General features: G+C 40.1%; 1 protein-coding gene across 2 annotated transcripts in view; it reads left to right on the top strand.

Moving 5' to 3' along the window:
- LOC133412119 (glypican-5-like) overlaps nt 1-23,687 on the top strand; it is a 124,745-nt gene that overhangs the window by 75,310 nt on the left and 25,748 nt on the right. For both annotated transcript variants that reach the window (XM_061695198.1, XM_061695197.1), the window contains one exon: nt 11,846-11,966. In XM_061695198.1, the coding sequence (XP_061551182.1) occupies nt 11,846-11,966 (121 nt within the window). The remainder of the gene's footprint in view (nt 1-11,845; nt 11,967-23,687) is intronic.

Below are 23,687 nucleotides of genomic sequence, written 5' to 3'. Positions count from 1 at the left end.
CACATGTGACCAGCAAACATAACATTCACCTCTTTTGCATCATCCCTACGCTCCACTCTACAGACATGACCAAACAACCCACGCTTAATGCAACTGCTACATTTGTGAATGTAATCGGCAAGGGACTGTTGTTGTGTTAGAATAGCCGTCTCGGACGCTTCATTAGTGTCAATCAATAGGACCTCCAACCATGCTGTACTGTAGCCATAACCGCACACTGGTCTCAGTAAAATGGCCTCTTCAAAACTGGAGACATCAACATTGCCGTGTGTAATTACACCCCAGCCACACGCCCATAAACTGCCATATATCTTTGGTCAGAGTCAAGCCGCTCATATGCAGGTGTCTTGCCTGAGGTGATGTCAATGACAACATTTTTTTTTTTTAATTGTAGCTTCATTGATGTTAAGCTCCTGGACATGTCTGATCTTGGTCACATGACATAATCCTTCAGTTATTGTAATAAAAGCCAAAAAGAAAACTTTGGTCAGCTTCTTTAATCATTTCTGATCACTAAAAGGCCGAACTCAAGGTCAGGGACAGGTAGAAAAGCCAAAATTCCCAAACTGCTGTGTGTTTTGTTCACCTGTGATACAGAATATTTAGTGCAGTAAACATATGTAAGTATTCCTCTACACAGGTCATCAAGGCCACGGGGACTTCGGCACAAGCTCAGTTCAAGCCATAAAACTAATATCCAGTGGAAATGTTTGACATTAACCATTGATGAACCCAAAGATAAATAATCATCAAGGCAAAATGAGTTTAAATAGTTCCACATCAGCTCACGGTTAGTCATGCAGGCGCCTCCCTTCCAAAAATAAAAAAAATCATACCCGTGGCCGTCAGTACGAAATCGTCAAAATAATTTCCAGCTGACTTCAAAAACAGAATATTTGAGGGCGTGGGCTTCAGCGGCTGACAGAGTTGTTGATCACGTTCTCAGTTGCCCACAGAAACTCGGTGCCTGTGTTGCTCTACGGTTCTGACCCTGCTCAACTCTGCCGTCCTGTCTGACTCATCTCTCAATATAACAGCTTTTCCAGGGCTGTGGAGGACCGTGACAGAGGGGCCGCCGCTAGGCTGCCAGCCAGCTCCACAAAAATCACACGACTCCCTCAACTCGGCTCCTAAAGCGAGGAACAGAGAGAATATTGGAAGACTTATTCCAACTGAGTCTACATGGTATTTTCAAGTATCCATTAGGTCTGTGTTGCACGTGGGTGTGCGGCCGGACATATATGCACATTTCGAAATTCCTTCGCTAACAGCTAGTAGGAAAAACTGAAGCAAAAACATAATTATTCATCATCAAAATAATACGAGAAAAGGAAGAAAAAAAGTCATTCTAAAGCCAAAAGGAGCAATTATTAAAATCCTATTCCAATATTAAAAAGTTTTCATCGTGTGAATGCTTTCACACAAAACTGGAAAATGTCACTGTAGGGCAACTAACATTTTAAAACTGAGAGCTAGTAATTGATGCAAAGGGCAACCAGTTTGATACATGCTTCTGGAAAGAAACTATTATTGTATTTATTAATAATTAATTATAGTCATCTATATGACGACACTGATCATGTTAATGATTTCTCACAATTATCAGCAATGATTTAACAAGGTAGGAAACAGATGAATATTAATATACAGCACATTTTTTTCGGGTTTACTATTTCTACAGTATTGCTAGGAATTCACAATGTTTTCTCCCTGGTGAGATAATTTTAGAACAGGCCCACAGGCAAACCATGTGGTCTTTGGGGGAGACCCGGTGCTCACGGGCACCATGTTGGTGACCCCTGCTGGTTTGCGCATCATATCACAGTGACACTAAACAGCAGTGTCTTGAGATATGAGTTGAATGAAATCAAAATACTCATCTTAAATCATGTTTGCTTCTTGTAATTAATGAAAATGTCATTTATCCGTTTCACCACTCCCCCCAAAAAAACAAACTTTTTAAAATTAGAAATGCAGCACTCTATAATAATGTACTTTCAAAAAAATACCATAGTGACATACTTAAATAGAATGTAAAGAATTTAAGTTTTAAACAAATGTAAATTCACGGGATAGTCTGTTGCTCCTTCAGGTGTGTGCACCTTGGCTAGTATAATACATACATGGATTTACATAGAGACGGTCACAAGTTAGTACTCTACAAGCTGCAGTAATATTAGTCATTCTTTGCAGAGGATCAAGAATATACACCTGTGAGTATTGTTATATTATCTGTCTATATGTGTTGTTGTACCATTTGTGTTCAAATAGCCGTTGTTTTAAGAGTTTTAGCGCCGCAACATTGATGCTATTTATCAGGTTATCTATGGCGTTTTGTGGAACGTTTATTAGCATTAAGCTAAAGTGTTTGAGTTTTGTATGATCATCCCCACTAGTTTCCTACCAACTTTTCTTGTTGGATTTAGCAACCCTACTCAAATTGTGCTTTCAACCACACGCATATTTGCATGCAAGCAAATCCAGATGATGTCTGGGGGGATTTTATTGTGGTTGTGGACCACCATGCATTTAGAAAAAAGTAGGCTATAGGGCAGGCCTGAGTAAAGTCTGACCTGCTACATTATTTTATGTCATTAAATGGCAGTAATTGTTTAAATAATTTATTGTAAATAATAAAATAAAACATTGGTCAAATAAAAAATGTTACCATCATTTAACATTTTAAAATTAATTATTATGAAACATTTGTTTGTTTGGTATTAATAATAAAAATATTGTAAAATAAACAAATTTCCATGCATATAAATTTATTGTGTTTGTATATATTTTAATAAATAATTGACTAATTAGGGTTTGATTTATTATTAATAATACCATTTACAAATGAGTATGAATATTATTTTTTTTAACCTCATCTGTGAATGACCTGGCCTATCTGTCTGTTTTAAAAATCAAACATGGCCCTTGAGCACAAAAGTTTATCCACCCCTGATTTACAATAAGCGCAACATTGCCATTTTCTCCTTATCCATTCCATCATTTTTGTTTTCCTATTGAGGCCAATTTAAATTTTACAAGCATCTGTACGCAGACAAATGATAAATGGTAAATAATGTCACGTAAAGTTCATTAAAAATGTTTGCTGCAATTTGAATCAACTAAAAAAATAGCCTCATCCAAATAGAATAAATGTAACTTCAGACTGCCCAGCAGATACTATTGTGTCGTCACTGACACTGTAGCAGCTAGAAAATGACATGTTTACACAGTTACCGGCTGGCACACAAAAGAAAGCACCCAGCCAGAGGTGGTTGAAGAGACACTAAATACACTAAATAATTGGTGCGAGTGCGTGGGTGAGAGAGATGTATGGCAAAGACAGAAAAATGTACTGTTTGAGCCTGCCTGCCTGCCTGCCCTGCAAATGACCTCTTGCAATGTTCTGGCTGTTTCTTACACGCTTTATGATGTTTGTATTCCCATGCTAATTAAATTGCCTTACGGCTGCAAGACAGTGCGTGTAGCTATAAGTTTCTGGAACAGCAAAATATTTTACCACTGCTTAAATATGTATGTGGCTTGTTTATCATAAGTTAACAATGCTCGGAAGGTTGGAGGGTCTTAGTGTTTTATGCGTATAAAATACTGTAAAAGTATCAATGCCGGCATTGTGTAACATATGAGTGTGCTTGTATGCTTTTGTTTACAGTACTAGGGATACAGTTCACACACACACACACGAATCATGCTGATTAAGTGTTTGCTAAGTGACTTTTTCAACAATTGATAGTTCATGTGTTGAATGTTAGCCCACGAAAAGGCTCAAAAGATGTCAGCAGTGTGAGAACACTCTGGCCTTTCAGGACAAAACCTCCTGTTCGGAATATTTCACACTGCCCAAGCTTTGCTCGTAAAAGGTTAGCTGGCCGCAAACAACTCAGCTCGACCCTCTCCTCCGCTCGTGACGTCATGTCCTATTCTGTTTTTCGGTTTTAGGGCCTCAATGGAAACATGTTAAGTTACCAAGCACTAAAGTAATATGCATTGTTTTCACCCCTGTTAGTTGTTTAGTTTGTTAGTTAACAGGATTACGTCAATTACATTTTGGTGCACGATGTAAGGCAAATGTGGATTGAGGAACCTTTTTTCTCTCATTGCTGTTTGTGCTCAATAGAACCATCAACACTCTTGGCTGCCGATGTAAGTGGTAGGGTTTCATTCAGTTTATGTCAATGCCAATTTCTCGTGGAACCGCTTGGACAAAGGAAGAATTAGTTATGACATGTTGATGACGAGCTCTGTGCTGTACTGGGTACAGTACTGCATTTCTACTAATCTTATGCGATTCCTACTGATGCTACAAGCTCAAAATACTGCATGGAAATACAATTTGGGATTCAGTTCTTCGCATCATAACTACTTCACTTATCTGTAAATAACCTTAAATGTTTACCATAGCCGACAACAGGGGGGGCGAGTTGGAATAAATCTTATTAATCAAAATAAACAAGAACATTTCTCTCTACCTCAGCAGCAGTAGGCCCTACTTCCTGATAGCAGAAAAAAAATAAGGAGGGGATGAGGGTGAGACACAGCATACACTCACTCCATTGAAGTGAAGACATTAATTTCCTGATGTGTTTCAATCATCAGAGTCATTTTCAAAGAGAAAAATGATTGCGCAATAGTTTAAGTAGTATCAAAAGAGGTAGTGCTGTTAACCCAACAAAATATTCACACAGTATCCATTCATTGTCAAGCAATCATAATCATGTATTGAAACTTGAGCGTAATTGTCCATAGAATCCACTTGAGAAGTGCAATAATCACAGGGTCATTGCAGACTGAATAACATCACTTTGATTTCCTGTATTGTATCAAAGGTGGTCAATATATGTTTTGTAATGTGCATTGTTAATAATAATACAGTACTACAAGAAAAATCACTCCTTGTGGCACTTGTGTGTACTGTATAATTAGCCCTCTCAGCCTTTGAAAAGTGATTTTTAGTGATTATTTTAACATTGATACTCCAATAAGTATTTATCTTGAATGCAGTTCATTTTGGCCATTAGTCACATTATACAGAAGCCTTTCGCTCTAATAGAAAGTCATTACGCTTGGTCGAGGCTAATTAGGTAAGAAATCATCTCTGTTGTTTTCAGCGGAAGCTGTTTGTCCAAATGTTGTAACTCTGAGACAAGATAGTTTTATGATCGATGTCAGTAACAGGAAGACGTGATATAGAGACGACTTGAACAAATACAGACAGCATTGTTGATTAAATCCCTTGTGAATAGTGTGGGTTTATAAAGCCTTTCAGGCAAAGCTCAGTGATTAGTCAGGAGTGAAGCCCAGATAGAAGGCATTCTATTAGTTCACCTGAGGCATCTGGAGACCCCTTCCGTTGGTATGGTTTGCCTTCTTTACATCCCCCTTCGCATATTTACTCATTCTTGAAGCCGTTCATTTTCACGCAGCGTGTCTTTGTTCTCCGCATATTGACAGGAATGCTGATTCGCCTCGGGTGGGTTTCAACACAGTTCAGTGCCGAGGTCAACACAAAGGGGGCGGTGGGGGTGTCCTGACTGCTCCGGGCATGGGAAGACAAGAGGAGTTAGCGCTAGCCGTTGCCAAAAGCGCGTCAGTTGGGGATTCACCATGTGGTGGGTCACGTCTAGGGTTCAATTTATGCAGGCGCTATTGGGAGCTTATCAATGAACAGCATGGATAATTGTAATCAAAAATATATTGTATTGTCACATGAAAAACAGATGCGGCAACAGTACCAACACTGTGCTTAAAGTCCCTGGAAAGTGTGGGAAAAAATGTCTTCCAAATTTGACACACCCCAGAGACAAGAGCTGTTAACAATATTGCCAAATTGGAATGATTAAAAAAAAATTGCCAAGTATATAAATGAAATGATGAAAAATCTAATTGTTGTCTCAAACGCTGTGGGCATGTCAGCTGAATGTGTGAAACCACGACATGCTGAAAAATGGATGCTACTTCATCTAGCAATTTTCTTATGCTTACACATCCCCTACATGTTTGAGCCGCGGAAATATATCCACGGAAATCCGGCATTAGCCACCAGCTAGGTCAAGAGCTAACATACATAACATAGATCGAGTAATATAACTAAGTAACTCGCAATTGCCCCAGATAACCACTGATGCGAACGAAGGCACTCAAGTTGTTACATTTTGACAAAGCACAACCCCAATTCCAATGAAGTTGGGACGTTGTGTTAAGCATAAATAAAAACAATACAATGATTTGCAAATCATGTTCAACATGTTTGATTGAATACACTACAAAGACAAGATATGTAATGTTCAAACTGATCGACTTGATTGTTTTTAGCACATAATCATTAACATAGAATTTTATGGCTGCAACACGTTCCAAAAAAGCTAGGACAGATAGCAAAAAAGACTGAGAAAGTTGAGGAATGCTCATCAAACACCTGTTTGGAACATCCCACAGGTGAACAGGCTAATTGGGAACAGGTGGGTGCCATGATTGGGTATAAAAGGAGCTTCCCTGAATTGTTAAGTCATTTACAAGCAAAGATGGGGTGAGGTTCACCTCTTTGTGAACAAGTGGGTGAGAAAATAGTTGAACAGTTTAAGGACAATGTTCCTCAATGTACAATTGGAAGGAATTTAGGGATTTCATCATCTACGGTCCATAATATCATCAAAGGTTTCAGAGAATCTGGAAGAATCACTGCATGTAAGCGGTGAGTCCGAAAACCAACATTGAATGCCCCTGACCTTCAATCCCTCAGGCGGCACTGCATCAAAAACCCATATCAATGTCTTGAGGATATCACCACATGGGATCAGGAACACCTCAGAAAACCAATGCCAGTAAATACAGTTCGGCGCTACATCCGTAAGTGCAACTTGAAACTCTACTATGCAAAGCAAAAGCCATTCATCAACAACACCCAGAAACGCCACCAGCTTCTATGGGCCCGAGCTCATCTAAGATGGACTGATGAAAAGTAGAAAAGTGTTCTGTGTTCCGACAAGTCCACATTTCAAATTGTTTTTTGGAAATTGTGGACGTGTGTGTCCTCCGGGCCAAAGAGGAAAAGAACCATCCGGACTCTTTTGGACCCAAAGTTCAAGCGCCAGCATCTGTGATGGTATAGGGCTGTGTTAGTGCCAATGGCATGGTAACTTACACATCTGTGAAGGCACAGATGTTTTGGAGAAACATGCTGCCATCCAAGCAACGTTTTTGTCATGGACGCCCCTGTTTATTTCAGCAAGACAATGCCAAACCACATTCTGCACGTGTTACAACAGCGTGGCTTCGTAGTAAAAGAGTGCGGGTACTAGACCTGTCTCCCATTGAAAATGTGTGGCGCATTATGAAGCGTAAAATACGACAAGGAGACCCCGGACTGTTGAACAGCTGAAGCTGTACATCAAGCAAGAATGGAAAAGAATTCCACCAACAAAGCTTCAACAATTAGTGTCCTCAGTTACCAAACGTTTATTGAATGTTGTTAAAAGAAAAGGTGAAACATGACCCTGTCCCAGCTTTTTTGGAACATGTTGCAGCCATAAAATTCTAAGTTAATGATTATTTGGTAAAAATGATTTGCAAATCATTGTATTCTGTTTTTATGTTTAACACAACGTCTCAACTTCATTGGAATTGAGGTTGTAAGTAGTAGAAAGTACACATATGTTTTCAAATGTAAAAAGCCATCAGCAAAATAATATGTATATACATGAAAGATCTACTCTAGTACAGTAACAAAGAGGGATGGGGGAGTACCGACGCCACTACGGTGGTTTGACACATCAGCAAATCATCATGTGGCATCAGAAAGAAAGAAAAGTCTGTTCACAATTATCTGTCATAGTGTTACTTGAAATTGTATGTATCAAAAGTACTAACGGTATCGGTATTCTGTATCGGTGAGTACTCAAGTGTGAATAAACGTATTTGTATCGGTCTGAAAAAAAAGTGAAATTGAACATCCTTAGTAACAAAGTATTTGCCTGTTAATACTCTAATTAGGCGGCACGGTGGGCGACTGGTTAGAGCGTCAGCCTCACAGTTCTGAGGACCCGGGTTCAATCCCCGCCCCCGCCTGTGTGGAGTTTGCATGTTCTCCCTGTGCCTGCGTGGGTTTTCTCCGGGCACTCCGGTTTCCTCCCACATCCCAAAAACATGCATTAATTGGAGACTCTAAATTGCCCGTAGGTGTGACTGTGAGTGTGAATGCTTGTTTGTTTGTATGTGCCCTGCGACTGGCTGGCAACCAGTTCAGGGTGTACCCCGCCTCCTGCCCGATGACAGCTGGGATAGGCTCCAGCACGCCCACGACCCTCGTGAGGAGAAGCGGCTCAGAAAACGGATGGATGGATGGAATATTCTAATTAATCCAGGCCATTTCATTCTCAGGGCACTCAATGGATCGCAACTGGACTGTTGTGGTTGTCTTAGAAGACCTTTCGCCTCTCATCGGAGCAGGCTTCATCAGTTCATGCACATAGGCTAGGACAGCCCAGCCTGAGTTTTGGTGTGGAAACTTAAGGATTTTTATTTTTCTAAATTAGAGGCACACCCCAAACCATGAATGGTATCACTCATTTGGAATGCAAAACAACAGTTGTTAAGATGCATTCTCGGTCTCTTTTAGGTGGATCGTCCTCATTAATATTTAGTTGTCACATTGGTGGTAGAACCACCTGAAGGCCAAAAAGTGGCAGTGTTGTTTGTCTGTTATTTGTTAGAGGCTAAATTATTGAGTCTTTCTGGAAGGGATGAAAGGATGGCATTGTAATTGGCAGACAGGTGGTATCATAAGCCTCCTCCTTTGTTTAGGGTTTCTCCACCTTAACACAGATGGCCTCTCACACCCTTTCAAACCATACCACCATACTTATCGTTTTTCATCTGATTGTTTAGCAGTATATTTGACCTAGATGTACTTTTCATACAAATACTTACTGTATATATGACTTTGTTACTGTTTTAGCATAGGTTATTGACAGATGACGACGTGTTCCGACTCGCGTAGCAATTTGGGGTACGTCGCCGCCGTCATTAACCAATGTGCCCTCATCAAAAAGGGTCTCCTGTGTTTGTATAAATGTATGTCCTCCTGCCTCAGACTGTTTAGGTTAAGTGTGTGTGATTGAACAAACAGATGGTGACAGTGTTAAATAATCACACTGAAATGATTCCATCAAGCTTCAGAAACAAAAATTAAATAAAATGAGCACCCGTATACTTGCTTTCTTTGTATTCACAACTGACTACAGTACATGCAATAAATGGCAGTCTTTGCTAGTTATAGTGTCTGTGTCACTGAAAGCAAGGGAACAGTATCACTTGTTCTGACCGCTGTCCAAAGACCTCTAAAAAAGTCACATTCAAACGTCTGTTGGAAAAAAGAAAGAAAACTCTGAGAGCTACTATTCCCTTCTTGAGTGTTTGCACTCTGAATGTGTTTGAAATGAATTTGAAAATGTGAAACCCAAAGATTAGAAACCGTGCTCATCCATCATTCTCATGCTATAATTTGCTTTATTATTCACTGTAGTACTCCAGCTATAAACTATTCTAAAACCGTGCATTAATGCCACTGCCAGAACATCGGGCGTGAAGCCATTTGCAGCATTAATTGTCTGTCTCTACAGCATTCAGCTTTGACATGTTCCTTTGTGTGGTTTGTCATGTCCCCTATGTAATACTGAACATGCCCTGAAATGAAAAGTAGCAGGCCTAATTCCATGCCCTAACTCACCCGAGCACATCCCTTTCATTAGCATCCCATTTGATGAGCTCATTTCCACGCCAACAACCATTATCCCGAGCCAAGTCGAGACCCGGACACATACACACAAGCAAACTCATTAACACACAACACGTCACTTTTACACCACCGCTGTTTAAGAAGCTGTTTGATTCTCCATGAATAATTTATTTAAGTACAGTAATCCTCCACTATTGGCGGGCTAGAGACCGAGCCCTATCGCGAATAGCAGAAAACATTAATAAAGTAAAGTAATAGCCCCCCCTGGGTTAAGAGTGACGGTCAGGGCTGACAATCGTAAATGTTAAACCTGTTCAATAATTACGATCGCCAATTATTATGTGGTCAACACTGATTTCGGTTGAGCCACGGGCGTTTTGCGATTGTGAGGTGAAACGGAACGATAACCAATTAGGAAGCGAACTAAAGCTTGTGCTGTTTTCAGACTTCTCAAATGAAAGAGTGTCTGGTTTTGTTGAGTGTTTGTATAATCTGTCTCCCAATCATTCACCACAATAAATTTGACAAAGCGAACCGTTTGCAACGGCAATGTAGTTACCTGACAACCTGACAGCCTACCTTATCCTAGTTCTTCTCCTACAACTGCATTTTGTACTTGTATTTTCTGAATGCCCTGTGGCACCATTCTGCCTCTTACAGTCCAATCATCTGGTTTGGTGAGGGAGAATCGCGGTAGTCCGTGGAGATATAGTTACGTGTGTGGTGCTCCTTGTGTACACCAATCACTATAAGAGCTTTGAGCACCCACATGGATTTTATTTATTTTTTTCCCCGTCCTGTTTACTTAAATGTCTGTCACATTTAAAAATCAGTTAAGATGTTAAAAATCAGTATGTGTATGCTAGAGAATAGATTATTTCTCCCACCAAATTAAGGTATTTAATTGTTGTCAAAACCAAGAGTTACATATGTGTGAGTGAGTGATAAGTGGATCCATTTTGCAAATAGACACAATTGAAGGAGGCTGTTGAAGGAGTGGGAAGAAATAAACTAAAGCGGAAGGTTTTTTTGTTGTTGCATTTTTATAAGCTCTCTTCAAAGCGCTTGTTCAGCAAAGACGGAGGAGCACAGACCTTATCAAGACATGGCTTAGATCACATGCCAGAGATTCTCAAGTTCAGCACTTTTATGATTGCCTGCACTTATATTCACGTTGATACGCATACTGTACACACAAGCACACACATACCATCCTACACATAAACACGTCCAGAAAAATGCGCACACTTCTCATGCAATTGATAATCACTTTTCAATCACTTCCAGCCGCACTTCGCCTTCAGTTGCCTCTATTGATTTGATACTTGTCGTTCCTTTCCAGTGCTTTTAAATCCCTGAAGCATGAAATATCATTGTATGAATCTCATATTCATTTATTTAACAGTGCGGGACTAAAGTAAACAACCAATCTATGAATAAAATTGTAACCACAGCAAGGTTTAAATATAGATTGCAGAAACCAAAAATATAAGATCACTGTTACAAGTGTCTAGCTGTGAAGTCTATGTTTAAGGTGTGAGTGACAATCCACCATCTCAGGAGGTAGTCATAAGAATAGCTTGGGTTAGGGCAGTTTCCCAACCTTTACTGGGCCAAGGCACTTATTAAACATAAAAAAGGTAGTATAAAGTCAAATAATGATGATCTTGTCTCAATGCTCACAGATTTACTTACTCATTGTGAAATCTGGGCCTGTTTAGTTGAGCATGAAGCCTTTATTCTGCTGTATGAATGGCATTGGGCGAATACTAAGGTAATTTTACTGTCTGCCATTTATTAGAGGAGCATTTCATTGTTCTGCCTGTCACTATATGTTGGTGACATAGATTGATGAAGAAAGAGTATATATGGATGCAAAATACTATACTATAAACAGGCTATTTGAGAGCAGTGCCGGCTGTAAAATCTGACAGCAGCAGAAGGGAAAGAAACTACGGATATGTCATTATATCATTATCATGTCATATACACACAGGAGGTTTTTATTTAAAGTCCATTACCATTGTTTTATTTGAAAGCAATCATAAGTTAGATTCAGAAACAGTGATGCAACTCTCATTTTCCCCCTCACAGTTACACAGGCACAGTGGTAGGAAACGGTCTGAACGCACAGAGACAGAATCCAGAGGTCAAAGTTCGCAGCGCTAACCCCTCACTCGCCGATGTCAAGGAGAGGCTTGAAACCTTCAACCAGGTAAGATGATCAGTTTTTTATTTCCCATTCATATGTATATTTTCTGCTTTTTAAAGAGCTCAACTGTCCTGAAGTGGGTCAAATGCTCAAATCTCAACAGAGGTGTCATGCGAGACACAAGTCTTGAAGGAGACATTTATTTCAAATTTGGAAACAGTTCCCGGGTGTCTTAGTGACATGCCTGTGGCATATAGTATTTTTGTCAATATACCCAAAGAATCTTGAATTTGCAGTCCTTTTGTGTCTCATGTATGCAATATGGAGAACACAGTGAATGCGTCATTTGTATAATTTCACACTTGATGGGTGAGCAGGCACTCAGGTGTCTCAACTATTTGTAAACACGCACTTTAAAACTCAATTTTGTGTATGTCCCCTGTAAAGGGTCTGTTCTGGAGACTGCATAGGAGTGGGTCAAATGCTATCACTCAACAAAATTCTTCATTCTTAATGGATGTTGCTTGTCTAATTAACAGTCTTCATAAACAAAACGCCAACATGTAATTTAAAGGAGAGACAGATTTAAGTTAAATAAAGGGGATTGAAGATGAAAGAGGGGCATTGACAAAAATGGAATGACTGTAGAAAGAAAGATGAGACGCGGGGATCAAGAGGTCACCATTGAGTGGCAGAGAGGCAGAGATGACACAGGCCGCTTCAAAGTGACTCTGTTTGTCATGTAGATGGGCTTTAGCCCTGAAAGGAACCAAGAAGAAAAGGGCCATTTCACACAGTCCCTAGAGGCCATTTGACGAGATCGACGGAACAGGATTCAGATTCCCTCTGAATGGCCTGGCCTTTTGTTGGCCCCCAAATGATATCCATAGATAGTACAGCAGGAATTTCTCTGTTTCTATATCTACATCCCTTAAGGCCTCTTTATACTCCCGCGCTCGCGCGGCCGACAACGCCCGCATTGCATCACGTGACCGCACGGCCCATCTGCGTAGCTTGACGCACACTCGACAAAAATAGTTGCTGCGCGTCGAACGCCGCGGAGATCATCTCTTGTGATTGGTCCGTTTTAGTCACATGCTGTGATGACGTACTCAGCGTGCCCCTTGGTTCTACACACCATCTACGCCGCCGCCTTCTCGATCGATTTTGCAGCATAATTAACCGTATCATCTGGCCATCTAGGTCCATTTGTTCTCGCAGACACTGTTCCACGGTCGCCATTGTTGTTTCTTTGTTCCTTGTTACTGAAAGGAAAGTAAAAACGGCTATTGGAAATGCCCAAAAAAAGGCAGTAGAAACTCCACCCTGTGGTGTCCTAGCCAATGCCAGCCGTAGTGACACCCCCGACTTGGGAGGTGAACTGCAGTACATTTTCGTACATAAAGGCAAACTACGCGCGGGACAGTCGCAGTGATGTCAGCGCGGTCGCCGTCCGCGCGGGTATAAAGAAGCCTTTCGACTGTCTTCTGTTTCTAGTCTGTTTTATTGGCCTTCTCTAGTGCAGCACAACTATCTGCCTTCCTGTGTCTGATATGCCTCTCCTTTTATCTGTACTGCTGTTTTCCCCAATTACCTTTTCTCAAGACCCCCTAATGTGAATTCAGAGAGTTGTTACTAAATAATTATAAATGCTTAAAAAAAAAATATTTAAAAAAAACTTGCAAAGACTGACAACTATGTAGTAGTCAATTATGGAGGCTTAGCGTTAAACTGTTTTTAACCATTTCGGTTTTCCTGTTTTTTGTTTGTTTTGTTTTTTTGGGGGGGGGGGGGGGGATAAAACGGGGCCCAGAGATACACTTCGGCCCTGGCATGAGTCACCGATCCACCCCTATATAAGAACTTGAGTGCCTTCGTTCGCATCAACGTTCATCTGGCGCAATTGCAACATGCAGTTAGCTAGTCCACCGTACCTACATCTCAAAAATACATCTTCCTTTCGGATAGTCTGCTGCCGAGGCCACTTTAGAATGCCTCATTGTCAGCCCTAAGTGCTCGCACGTCACAGAGAGAAGGTTGAAGAGCAAGGGGATTTTTTTTCTTTTTTCTTTTTTAAGTTCAAATTGACAGCCAGCGTGTGGATAGGGGTTTCACGCAGGCGTGGTTGCTTTAGAGTACCTTGTTGTCGTTCTGTGGAAAAGCAACACGTCTCATAAGGGCTCGACACTGCAGGTCAAGATCTCAAGATGCTTTCTGACCCGCCGCAACATCCCATTGTGCGAAGTGGCCGTCAAGTAGCCAGTCGTCACAGTTACCGTGCACAGTGTCCTGTTGACATTTACAGCCTTTAGGGGGACCACCTTGAATCTCAACCAGGTGGCTAAGCGCGACTGAGCTTTGTGTTCATGCCAGATAAGAGCAACAAATCAGATTGTTATGCTGCATCAAGTGGCAAAGATTCCACAGTGCCTCAGGAATATTTAAACATCCTCAAGTGCAGAACTACATATTTAGCATGTATGTTCAAGCCTTTATGATCCTCGACATGTACTGTACAGTCAAAGAATTTCCAGAAAGTCCCATGTGATCTCTGACATGAGACTGTTCAACAAAGTTACAGTTAGTCCTCTCCACACGTTTCAGACAAATGACAATATGTAATATCAATTCATCAAAAAACAGTTTAACTGTTAAATACAGGTTAGCAAATCCCTTTGGGTCTGATGGCGTGCTTTAGTCTACAAAGTGAATTTGGTTTTAATCAGGAGCGTTTATACATGGAGTATCAAGAGATGGCCATTCATGGGACATGAGTTCAAGTTTTTAATACATCATCAAACTGAACCGTAGTTTAGCTTGTAAGTTTGCAATCTTGCAGCTGCCTTTTTAGAATTATGTGCTTGCTCATGAACACATGGACAGTGCTATTCAAATATTTATTGAATATTAATGTTATACGGACAGGTTGGTTATATTACATAGATTGATGCAGGTTGATGATATGACATCCAGTAACTGCCAATATTTGCTAGCCCATGTTGGGTTAAAAAAACGGGGGAAAAACGTAATTGACAACTGAACAAATATAAACAGGTGGAATGGTGTAAAGTGTGTTTGGATATCATGATTCCCTCACAGTTAAATATTCTGGGTTTGAATCTCAACTCTGGACTTACTCAGTGGAGTTTTTATGTTCTCCACGTATTGGTGTGAGTTTTCCCCTGGTACTTGTTATTTCTTCCACTTTCCAAAAACAATGTTAGGTTAATTGCTATTAAATTTGAGTGTCTATGACTGTCATCCATGGTGTCCTTTCTGGGATAGTCTTCAGCTCACCCATGATCCTGAACGGGATAAGTGGAGGAAAATGAATGGATGAAAATGGAGACAAAGACAAACATTGTTCCTCGTTTTCAGTTTAGTTACAGTATTTGCGTATCGTACTCTCACATTCAGGAGATTTTATGTGGCTGACATATTGCCATTTTGTGCTACCAACTTATTCAAACAAATCTCTAATCTGTTTTTTTTTTTTTTTTTCTCAAATTTGATAACCTCCACCTTGAGGATTAGTGAGGGCAAGATGTATGTATATTTTTTTACATAGCAGAGACTCAGCCAGTGCTCTGTGGCACTAAGAGGATTGTGCAAAAGTGTTGTAGCTGCTGTATCACACACCACGGCCCTGTCGTCTACCCGTCACATTCCCCCTTGTACAGCACTCGTCGCGTAGGCAGAAATGTGAGTTTGCATTCAGACAGGTGTGTAGCAACAGAATGTTTGGTTTGCAAGGTGGATCTCACACACACAGCATGTATATCAGCTACAACAACATCTCCATGTTAAGTCAAATATATAAAAGCTCATAATAACACACAGAACAAAACCTAATCTCTTGACCCACAGTAAAACGGGTCATTAGCAGAGTTATGGCCCTCCTCTGTCTATTTCCTCTGACTATTGTCTGCCTTGCTGCCTCCCTCTCGGTCTGGTAATATTGCTAATGTGAACAATAAATGTCTCAAAGTGAATTTTTGATTCCCAGCCATTAGTCCAGCTGTTTAGTATGGGAATTCCTTTACAATGGTCTGCTTGTTTCCACTGGATGAATTAAAACCAGATGATATGTTGGTTTGTCAATTGTAATTCACTCTGTGGAAGGGGGAAAAAAAAGCCAGTCAAATCATTGTCGCACGTCTATTTTCTGCTCTCTCTGACACGCTCGCATGTTTCCACGAGCGTTAGAAATGGCGAAGAGCCGTTGCAGAAGGACAGTTGGACACTCTCCAGGATTATAAACCGGCCAATTGTGTATGATTGATGAGACTGACTGATGTGTTGCCGTGTGCTTTGGCCAGCGGCCCGGCCAGGTTCCACATCCGAGTGTGTTTAAACACACAGACGCTGGCCGTCTGCTTCTCTGCGCTTCCCGTCAGTGCTTGGATCGGCTGTTGAGGGGACATGCCGTGTCCTCATGTAAGATAAGGAGGTTTGTTGAATTTGTTTCACCAGTAGCACATGGTTTGCGTGTGACTTTTGTGTGCTGTATGGCTATTATAGAATAATAATAATAATAATAATATTACAATGGCAGTTAGTTTGCGTTTAGGTTTTGTTCTAGTTTTTATTTTTTTCAGTCACAGAGCCTTCAGTGCCGCCTTTGTAACGCTCCCCCGACTAAAACCTGGGATCCTGCTTTACTGGACATATTAAACATAAATAAATAAATAAAAATTCTTCAAGCACCATCTGTTCACCAAAGCATACATTTAGTAACATGAACACATGCATGCACGCACACACGAACACACATTAATAAATTGATCATTTACGTGTCTTTGGGTCCTTTAAAAGGCACTATATAATAGTAAGCTCTTATTATTAATGTTGTGGAGTCCCTCGTGAAGTCTCTCAGAATCTTTGTCTGTTTGTGTGTAACTTAAATTTGATAGTTTTTGTTAGGTAGGTATGTAGTTAGGTAGTTAGGTAGGTAGGTAGGTTTTACATTTTCCATTGGAAATCCCAGTTAACATGTCAAGTGTTTTTATTTCAGTGAAATCTCGTTAGATCAGTGTGTAATTTGTTTGCGCTAGGGATGCACAATATCACTTTTAGTACAGAGGCTACTTGATAATGCCATTACTTATTCCAATTGTGATTAAAATTTGATTTATTTTATCAAATATTGTTCAAAAACACCATTTTCCTGAACATAGATTTCACTCAAATACAACACTTTTTAGAGTAAATACTTGTCATAACTATAATTTTAACATCCAACTGCATGTTTTAAATGTAGCCTGTAACACAAGGCATTTTAGTTATGTGATACTGTATGTGAAGAATGTTATATCTCGTGGATATAAGCAAAAAGGAATATGGATGCCATGTTACCTTTGTGTGTTAAAGTGAGTAAAAAGAAATACAAGACTGCTTCTTGAGAATACCACAAGTTATAAACAGACTATAAACAGACAGTGACAGGACAACTGAAACGTGCAGCATTGTGAAAAAAGCGCGACCACTCGCCTGGAGCCACGCCGTGTGCAGTGGGCGTCGGGGTTCGAAACTTGGTACTTGCCGGACAGCGGAGAGCATAATTTGCAGTTGACTAAAAGTGTTGTCACCTTTTTTATAACCTGACAGTATTCCCACACGACTGACATAGCTCCTACCCGGAAGGTATACTGTTTGTCAGACTGGTGAAGTGGTATCAGTGCGTTGTACGATAGAGACATACAGTGTCGGCCGGTGCACTCATAGTTTGCGCTAATGTTTAAGCCTTTAATCTACACATCGAAGAACATAATAGTCAAAGAAGATAAAGGGACGTTTATCCCTCATGTCAGCAAAGTAACATGATAGGGTTACATGCAACCATCAGAAACCCTCACACTCACACTCGCATAACACATCTCATCAATTGAAGCGCTCTCTTTTTTGCCAGAGTTATGCCAAAGAAAACAGACAGTGCAAGGCGTGCGAAACATTACTTATGGGTGTGATTGGCTTGCGATGGTTACCAGAGTTCATCGCCCATAAACAGTCACAAACGGTTAAGAGCACAAGCCTGCACTGACTTGCAGTGCAAGGGTGTGGGACTCACTACCGTTATTTGAACATGCTCGAGGCATGACGCCAACCTCTTGAGAAATTACCTTATTTTTAAATACATGCTATTTCTGGTTTCTAAATTTGTAATCATCTCACTTGTTGTAAAAGAGAAAAGAAAACTAGGGATTTGTCCATGCAGGCCACTGGAGAGCTTTTACCACAATTTTATATAGAAATATATGTATAAATATTATGATGGAAAAGGTTTCATAAAGGCTAAGTTGTGTAAAGTAGAATCTCCAGAATGGGGCTTCACAAACGTTGTACAATCTGGAGTTCAACCAACATTTTTAGAAAATGTATGCCTCAAAAGCAAACAGAACTATAGAGGTTCTACAGCTGATGTCAGTGAATCTTCATCTAAAGGATTAAAAGCAAGTGTTATTTACTTTACCTATTGCTTTCTAAGATATTAATTTACATAAAAAGCCATCCTCTTTGTGTTTCATTGCGTGTCTATCAGGCGTCTTCACACACTGAGCAATTTTACTTCATTTTAGTTTCATTTAGTTCTTGATGAGGGTCATGGGCGAGCTGAATGAAATACCAGCTGACTTTGAGTGATAGGTGGGTTACACCCTAAACTGGACGTCAACCAATCGCAGGGCACATATAGACAAAGAGGAACACTGGAAGGCCTGAGCCTCGACTGTGAGGCAGATTTGCTAACTATTAGCTCACTGGACTGCCGTGTTCTAGACTCATTGCATGTGAACTAAATAATTATAGCTTAGAGCTGATGAAAATAAAAAAAATCATCTGTAATTGTAATATTTCATAAGATGAGCTAGTTAAAATGATACATATTATAGTATAATATGTCTGAATATACTAGCAAATTATATTTATTTATTTATTATTAGGAAATTTAAATAATGAACTATTAACTCGACGTGCTAGATAGTCATTTTAAAGGCAATTCAAAAAACAAGATAGTTGATAAAACCTTAGGGTCAATCACAACAAAGGGAAGAAAATTAAAAAGTGTAAACTACATACAACACTATTAATGTACTACATTCAGGATATACTGTAGAACATTTCCTCAATTGTCATTTTTGGCTAACCACAAGTGTATTAGTGTGAAGCTTGGCTTGATACATTTATCAGACTGCATACCTGTAGTCTGATATTGAGCCTCATGACGAATCATTTACCAAGAATCTGTAAGTATGGCCTGCACAATCTCAAACTATACTGTACATGAATAATTTTCTCCATAAGCACCTCAAGGTAAAATAATCTGAATGTTTTCTGACTGGGAAAAAAAAATCCAAGCGAAGCAAAGCGAAAATGCAAGCATGTTTTTGCAACTTCAACAGCGAGATAATGATGATAATAAGATGAGCGAACTGCTTGGTATGACTGTTTCTGGATGTGTTTTTACAGTCAGTAAAAATGTGTTTACTCTTTATTTTTCAGTGTGCAATAGATTTCTCTTCAAATATTCCCAGGTTAAAACAAATCATCGTTGGGTAACAATTTTATTGGCTCCCCTGGCTGACTAGGAGAAAAGACAGTGGCAGAAATGTACGAGGCTCAACTTTGTTTTGTTCTGCATTGTGGACAAGTCCACACTGGGAGAGCGAGAGCTATGGATCGTCTGAACTGCCAGTCAAAGGCTTGCTTTTAATTAACTCTACAGAAAACTGTTTGACCATAACAGGCATCATTAATCCTCACAAACAATAGATTCTATTTGTTGAATAACCAGTGGCAGGGGAGGATTTTGCTGTGCCGATATCCACTAAGTTCTAGCCTAGAAGGCTGTCTCTTGCTTTCTGGAGGGCATTTTTAATTGGAAAATTGTGTTTTTGTCTGCCACGTGGTTGCTACTGACCTAAATTGACTGATGAGACGGCAAACAAAAGCCTCTACCTTCCACTCTATATTTCTTCTGCAGATAAAACTACATTTTCGCTTCTTCTCCTGCACTTGCTGCCCCTTCAGGTCATCTTTCTTTGAAGTGCATTCCCTCTCTATACAAATATTGTAGCTCTCCAGATGTCACATTTTGCATTGCAAATACATAACCGTCTGGACACCGCTAAGCCCTTTTTGGATTTTCTTTTTCCACATAAAATTCCATCTGCAGTGGTTAAGGAAAATAAGGGAGGAGGTAGAGTACAATGGCCGTGTCCAATGATCATATGCATGCAGTAATGTACAATGTAATGACACAATTTTCTTATATGGCATCTGGAGCAGAATAATGCTACCCAGTGTTTTCTGTTGGATTTAGCACAACTTCCCTTAAATATGTTGGTCGTCTGCAGACAGAAAAATTGGATGTACTGAATGCACAGCACCTCTGCTTGTTGCAGCCAAATATTGCGTTCCATTTTCCTGCAAGACAATCAATTCCACACAATCAACCGAATATTTATTGATCAGCTAATAATAATCTTTATTATTGACCATATTTAACTGATAGACTGGTAGAGAAGTGGCTGAAATAATGTAATAAAGTGGACCATTGTTTATCGCGGGGATGTGCTCCAGACACACTCGCAATAGAGGAAATTCTGTGATATAAAGAAACCAAATATACATTTATAGTTCTACACATTTCACATGCTCACTACTCATTTAAATGCATTAAAATGTATTAAAACAAGTTTTAAAAACTTTATAAATGTATTTGAACAAATACTATAAATTGCAAGCATAAAATGTATTGAAAATACCGTATGTATTGTAGTGTCTGTGCACATGCGTGTGCCTTTAACTCATTCACTCACGTGGACGTTTATATTCGTATATTCGTCAAGTCCATTTTTTAACGGGTAGGTGTGGAAGAGGGTTTGTAAACTACTGTAATGAGTAACAGGTCCATGTAGATGGCGCATTCCATCACTTTGGATTTGATATCAGTGCAGAGTTTGAGTAGAAGACAAAGATTAGGAGGTGAATCTCGACTTCTCACGTTGGTTATGAGGGAGAAAGTGCCAGCACGTAAGTCAGACAAGTTTAGGCACCTCACACTCGAACAGAGTAATTGTCACGGTAGTCAGTAGAAAATGTGTCACGGTCGAAAAAGATGACAGGCACACCTGAGCCATGTGGTGTCAGTGTAGCTCACGGCGGGTTTCATAGTTGTATAGTTGGAGGGTTTCTGATTTCATAGTTGAAACTGTGGCCGACAGCAGCTTCTATCTGAATCTGCTCATTCAAGATTTTACTGTTCACGGCTGTGGCTCTCCTTTGCCACATTAGAGGGCATTACCGTAGGTGAGTATACTATAAAAACCCATAAGAAAACAATCTTTAAAAAGACACGCTGTAGTGGGGGCACGAACAATGAACCACGATATAGCGGGTGAGTATTGAAGTGTTTTAACTATTACTGCTATTATTATATTATTGCTTTTCTATGGATCGTTAACATTGGGCTTGACTTCCCACATCATTTGTGGTACGTCAGACATTTAAAGTACTTAAGAAGTCATTGGGTTATCGTACATTGTGCTTCTTCTTGGAAGCTCTTTGTAGAAATTGCCTCTTCACCATATTGTCGAAAAACCACAAAATGATTTCCATGTGTGTTACTTTGAAATCCGCAATTTGAGGTTGAAAGTCGAACAGAAAACTTTTCCCTTTCGCAACCATTATCAAAACAAAGTAACCAACTGGTTTGGACAGCAGCCAGGCAGCAATTTTGTGACAGCAGAACTCTGGTTTCCACAGCAACACCGCCTTAATTGATTTCCTCTCTAATTATAATGCTTTAAGGACAGCTGGGCCAAGCACCATTGTGTTAAACGGATGCTTAAAGGCACTGTTATTAGCGTAATACACAACCGCTTACAGCATGGTGTTGGTTAGCGACATTCTGTTGTAGAGCTGACTGTTTAATTGTGAACTCATGGGACATGCTCGGAATCTCTTCAAGTATGAAAGAAGGAAAAAGTCACCGGGTTCATCTTTTTGCAAAACAGTGCTCTTATCACACTCGATCTTCTGTTAGCTCCAAAACATCCTGATTGATGCAGCGTATAAATACTTCCTCTTTTCTACAAAAGTTACAGTGTCTTCTATGAACTCCCTAATCAACAGCTCATCTTCAGCATATCACATTGCTGCCTCATAGTAGGCAGTGCCAGTGAGTGAGCAAAAGGCTGTCAACATGATGAAATTCGAACATAACTTTAAAAAAAATACTGAGCAAAACAAAAAGATTTAGTGTTGTGCGTGATGCATAATTTGAATTTTTCTTTAACCGCATGTGTCACGACTGTCACGTTTCTCCTTGCTTGTAGGTGGTGGTTGGTAGTGTTGAGGCCGCAAACAGACGTTGCATTGCATTCCTGTGTGAGTGGTGGGTGGCGTATTGATCATTTTTTTCAATTTCCCAGTTGCAGTACACCTGCGAAGCTCCCGCACGCCATAAACTGTTAACAAGTGAGTAACATGCCACGCTAAGTTTAGCACCGAGCTAAAAGGCATGCAACTGTGTCAGTCGCACAAGAGCGACAGTACTGGTGTTACATAAAGACATATTTTGGCGGACCGGCATATAAACATATCAAACAAATGCTTCAAAATACAACTCACTATTACCCTGGATGTAGTTGTTGTCATTAGTGGGAGCCCTGCCCATGTTTTTCTCTTCAACGAGCCGACTGGCGTCATCTTTTGTTCCATAGCCTAACATGTTGTTAGATGGGACCTGGTGGCCAGGCTCCAAAAAAATGAAGCATTTCTCTGTTTAACTGTTTTATTTCCATCGACAGATTGGTTTCAGCCACCCCAACCACCATCAAGGATTGGTTTTGGTCACACCACCCAAAAAATTCTGGAGGCAACCCTGCAATTGGAAGATAAGATGCCAAAAAAATGATTAGCGAATATTCGACTTGAAGCTTTAAATGTCGATGCGGAGTAGTAAAGTCGACTAGTTCACTAACCGCTTCAACCCTTAGTGTGGTTAAGTCTTTCAACAGCACAAACAACAAATAGTCTGCATGATTTCTTTTGAAACGTCCCAATGAACGATTCCGCTATCGAGCTGGAGCAACAACAGAGATTATTTTTCCTGGCTGCCTCAGTACAGCTACTTGTTGCTCGCTTTGTGAGGCACAATAAATTCTTCCTTAATGCCCAAGAAAAAATTCTAATCAATGGTCATTTGGAGGAGAGTGTTTCACTTCACCACACAGCAGAGGAAGGACATGCACAGGTAGCTGTCTGGCACAGTAGGACACACACTAAGGAAATGAGTAAACAAATGAGATTTATGGGTTTATTTACACTCAATAATTCCACAATTGAAGACAAAGTAACACGCTTATTTGACCAAATCCCTGGATGCCACTCACTTGCCACGTTTACAAATTACCACTGTATACTGTATATCTTTCAAATGGCCCTGAGGAACTCTGCTGTGCAATAATAGGTAGTCCAATATTTATATATAAGCTACACTGTACTGTTTATCACCTTGGGAGCTGTTGCATGCTAACGTATTAAAAAGTAGACGATAACAAGACTGTTGCATGGTCACCTTTTCTGTCATGTTTTGAGTGGTGTCAGATGCCGGTTAAGTCTAAAAAGACCGTTGACCTTTTCAGATTTTTTACACTAAACCAAATGCACAGGGCAAGCTGTTTGTTGCATTCCACTTTACATTCACATCTAACATTCCCGATACTCTCCGACCTTCTAAAAAAACATGCTTTTGTTGTTATGTCAGGAGAGCTTGTTGTCTGA

This window comes from Phycodurus eques, chromosome 13 (genome assembly GCF_024500275.1).
Source record: "Phycodurus eques isolate BA_2022a chromosome 13, UOR_Pequ_1.1, whole genome shotgun sequence".
Classification (NCBI taxonomy): domain Eukaryota; kingdom Metazoa; phylum Chordata; class Actinopteri; order Syngnathiformes; family Syngnathidae; genus Phycodurus; species Phycodurus eques.
Note: the sequence above shows the minus strand (reverse complement) of the source record. Positions and strands in the feature narration are given on the sequence as shown.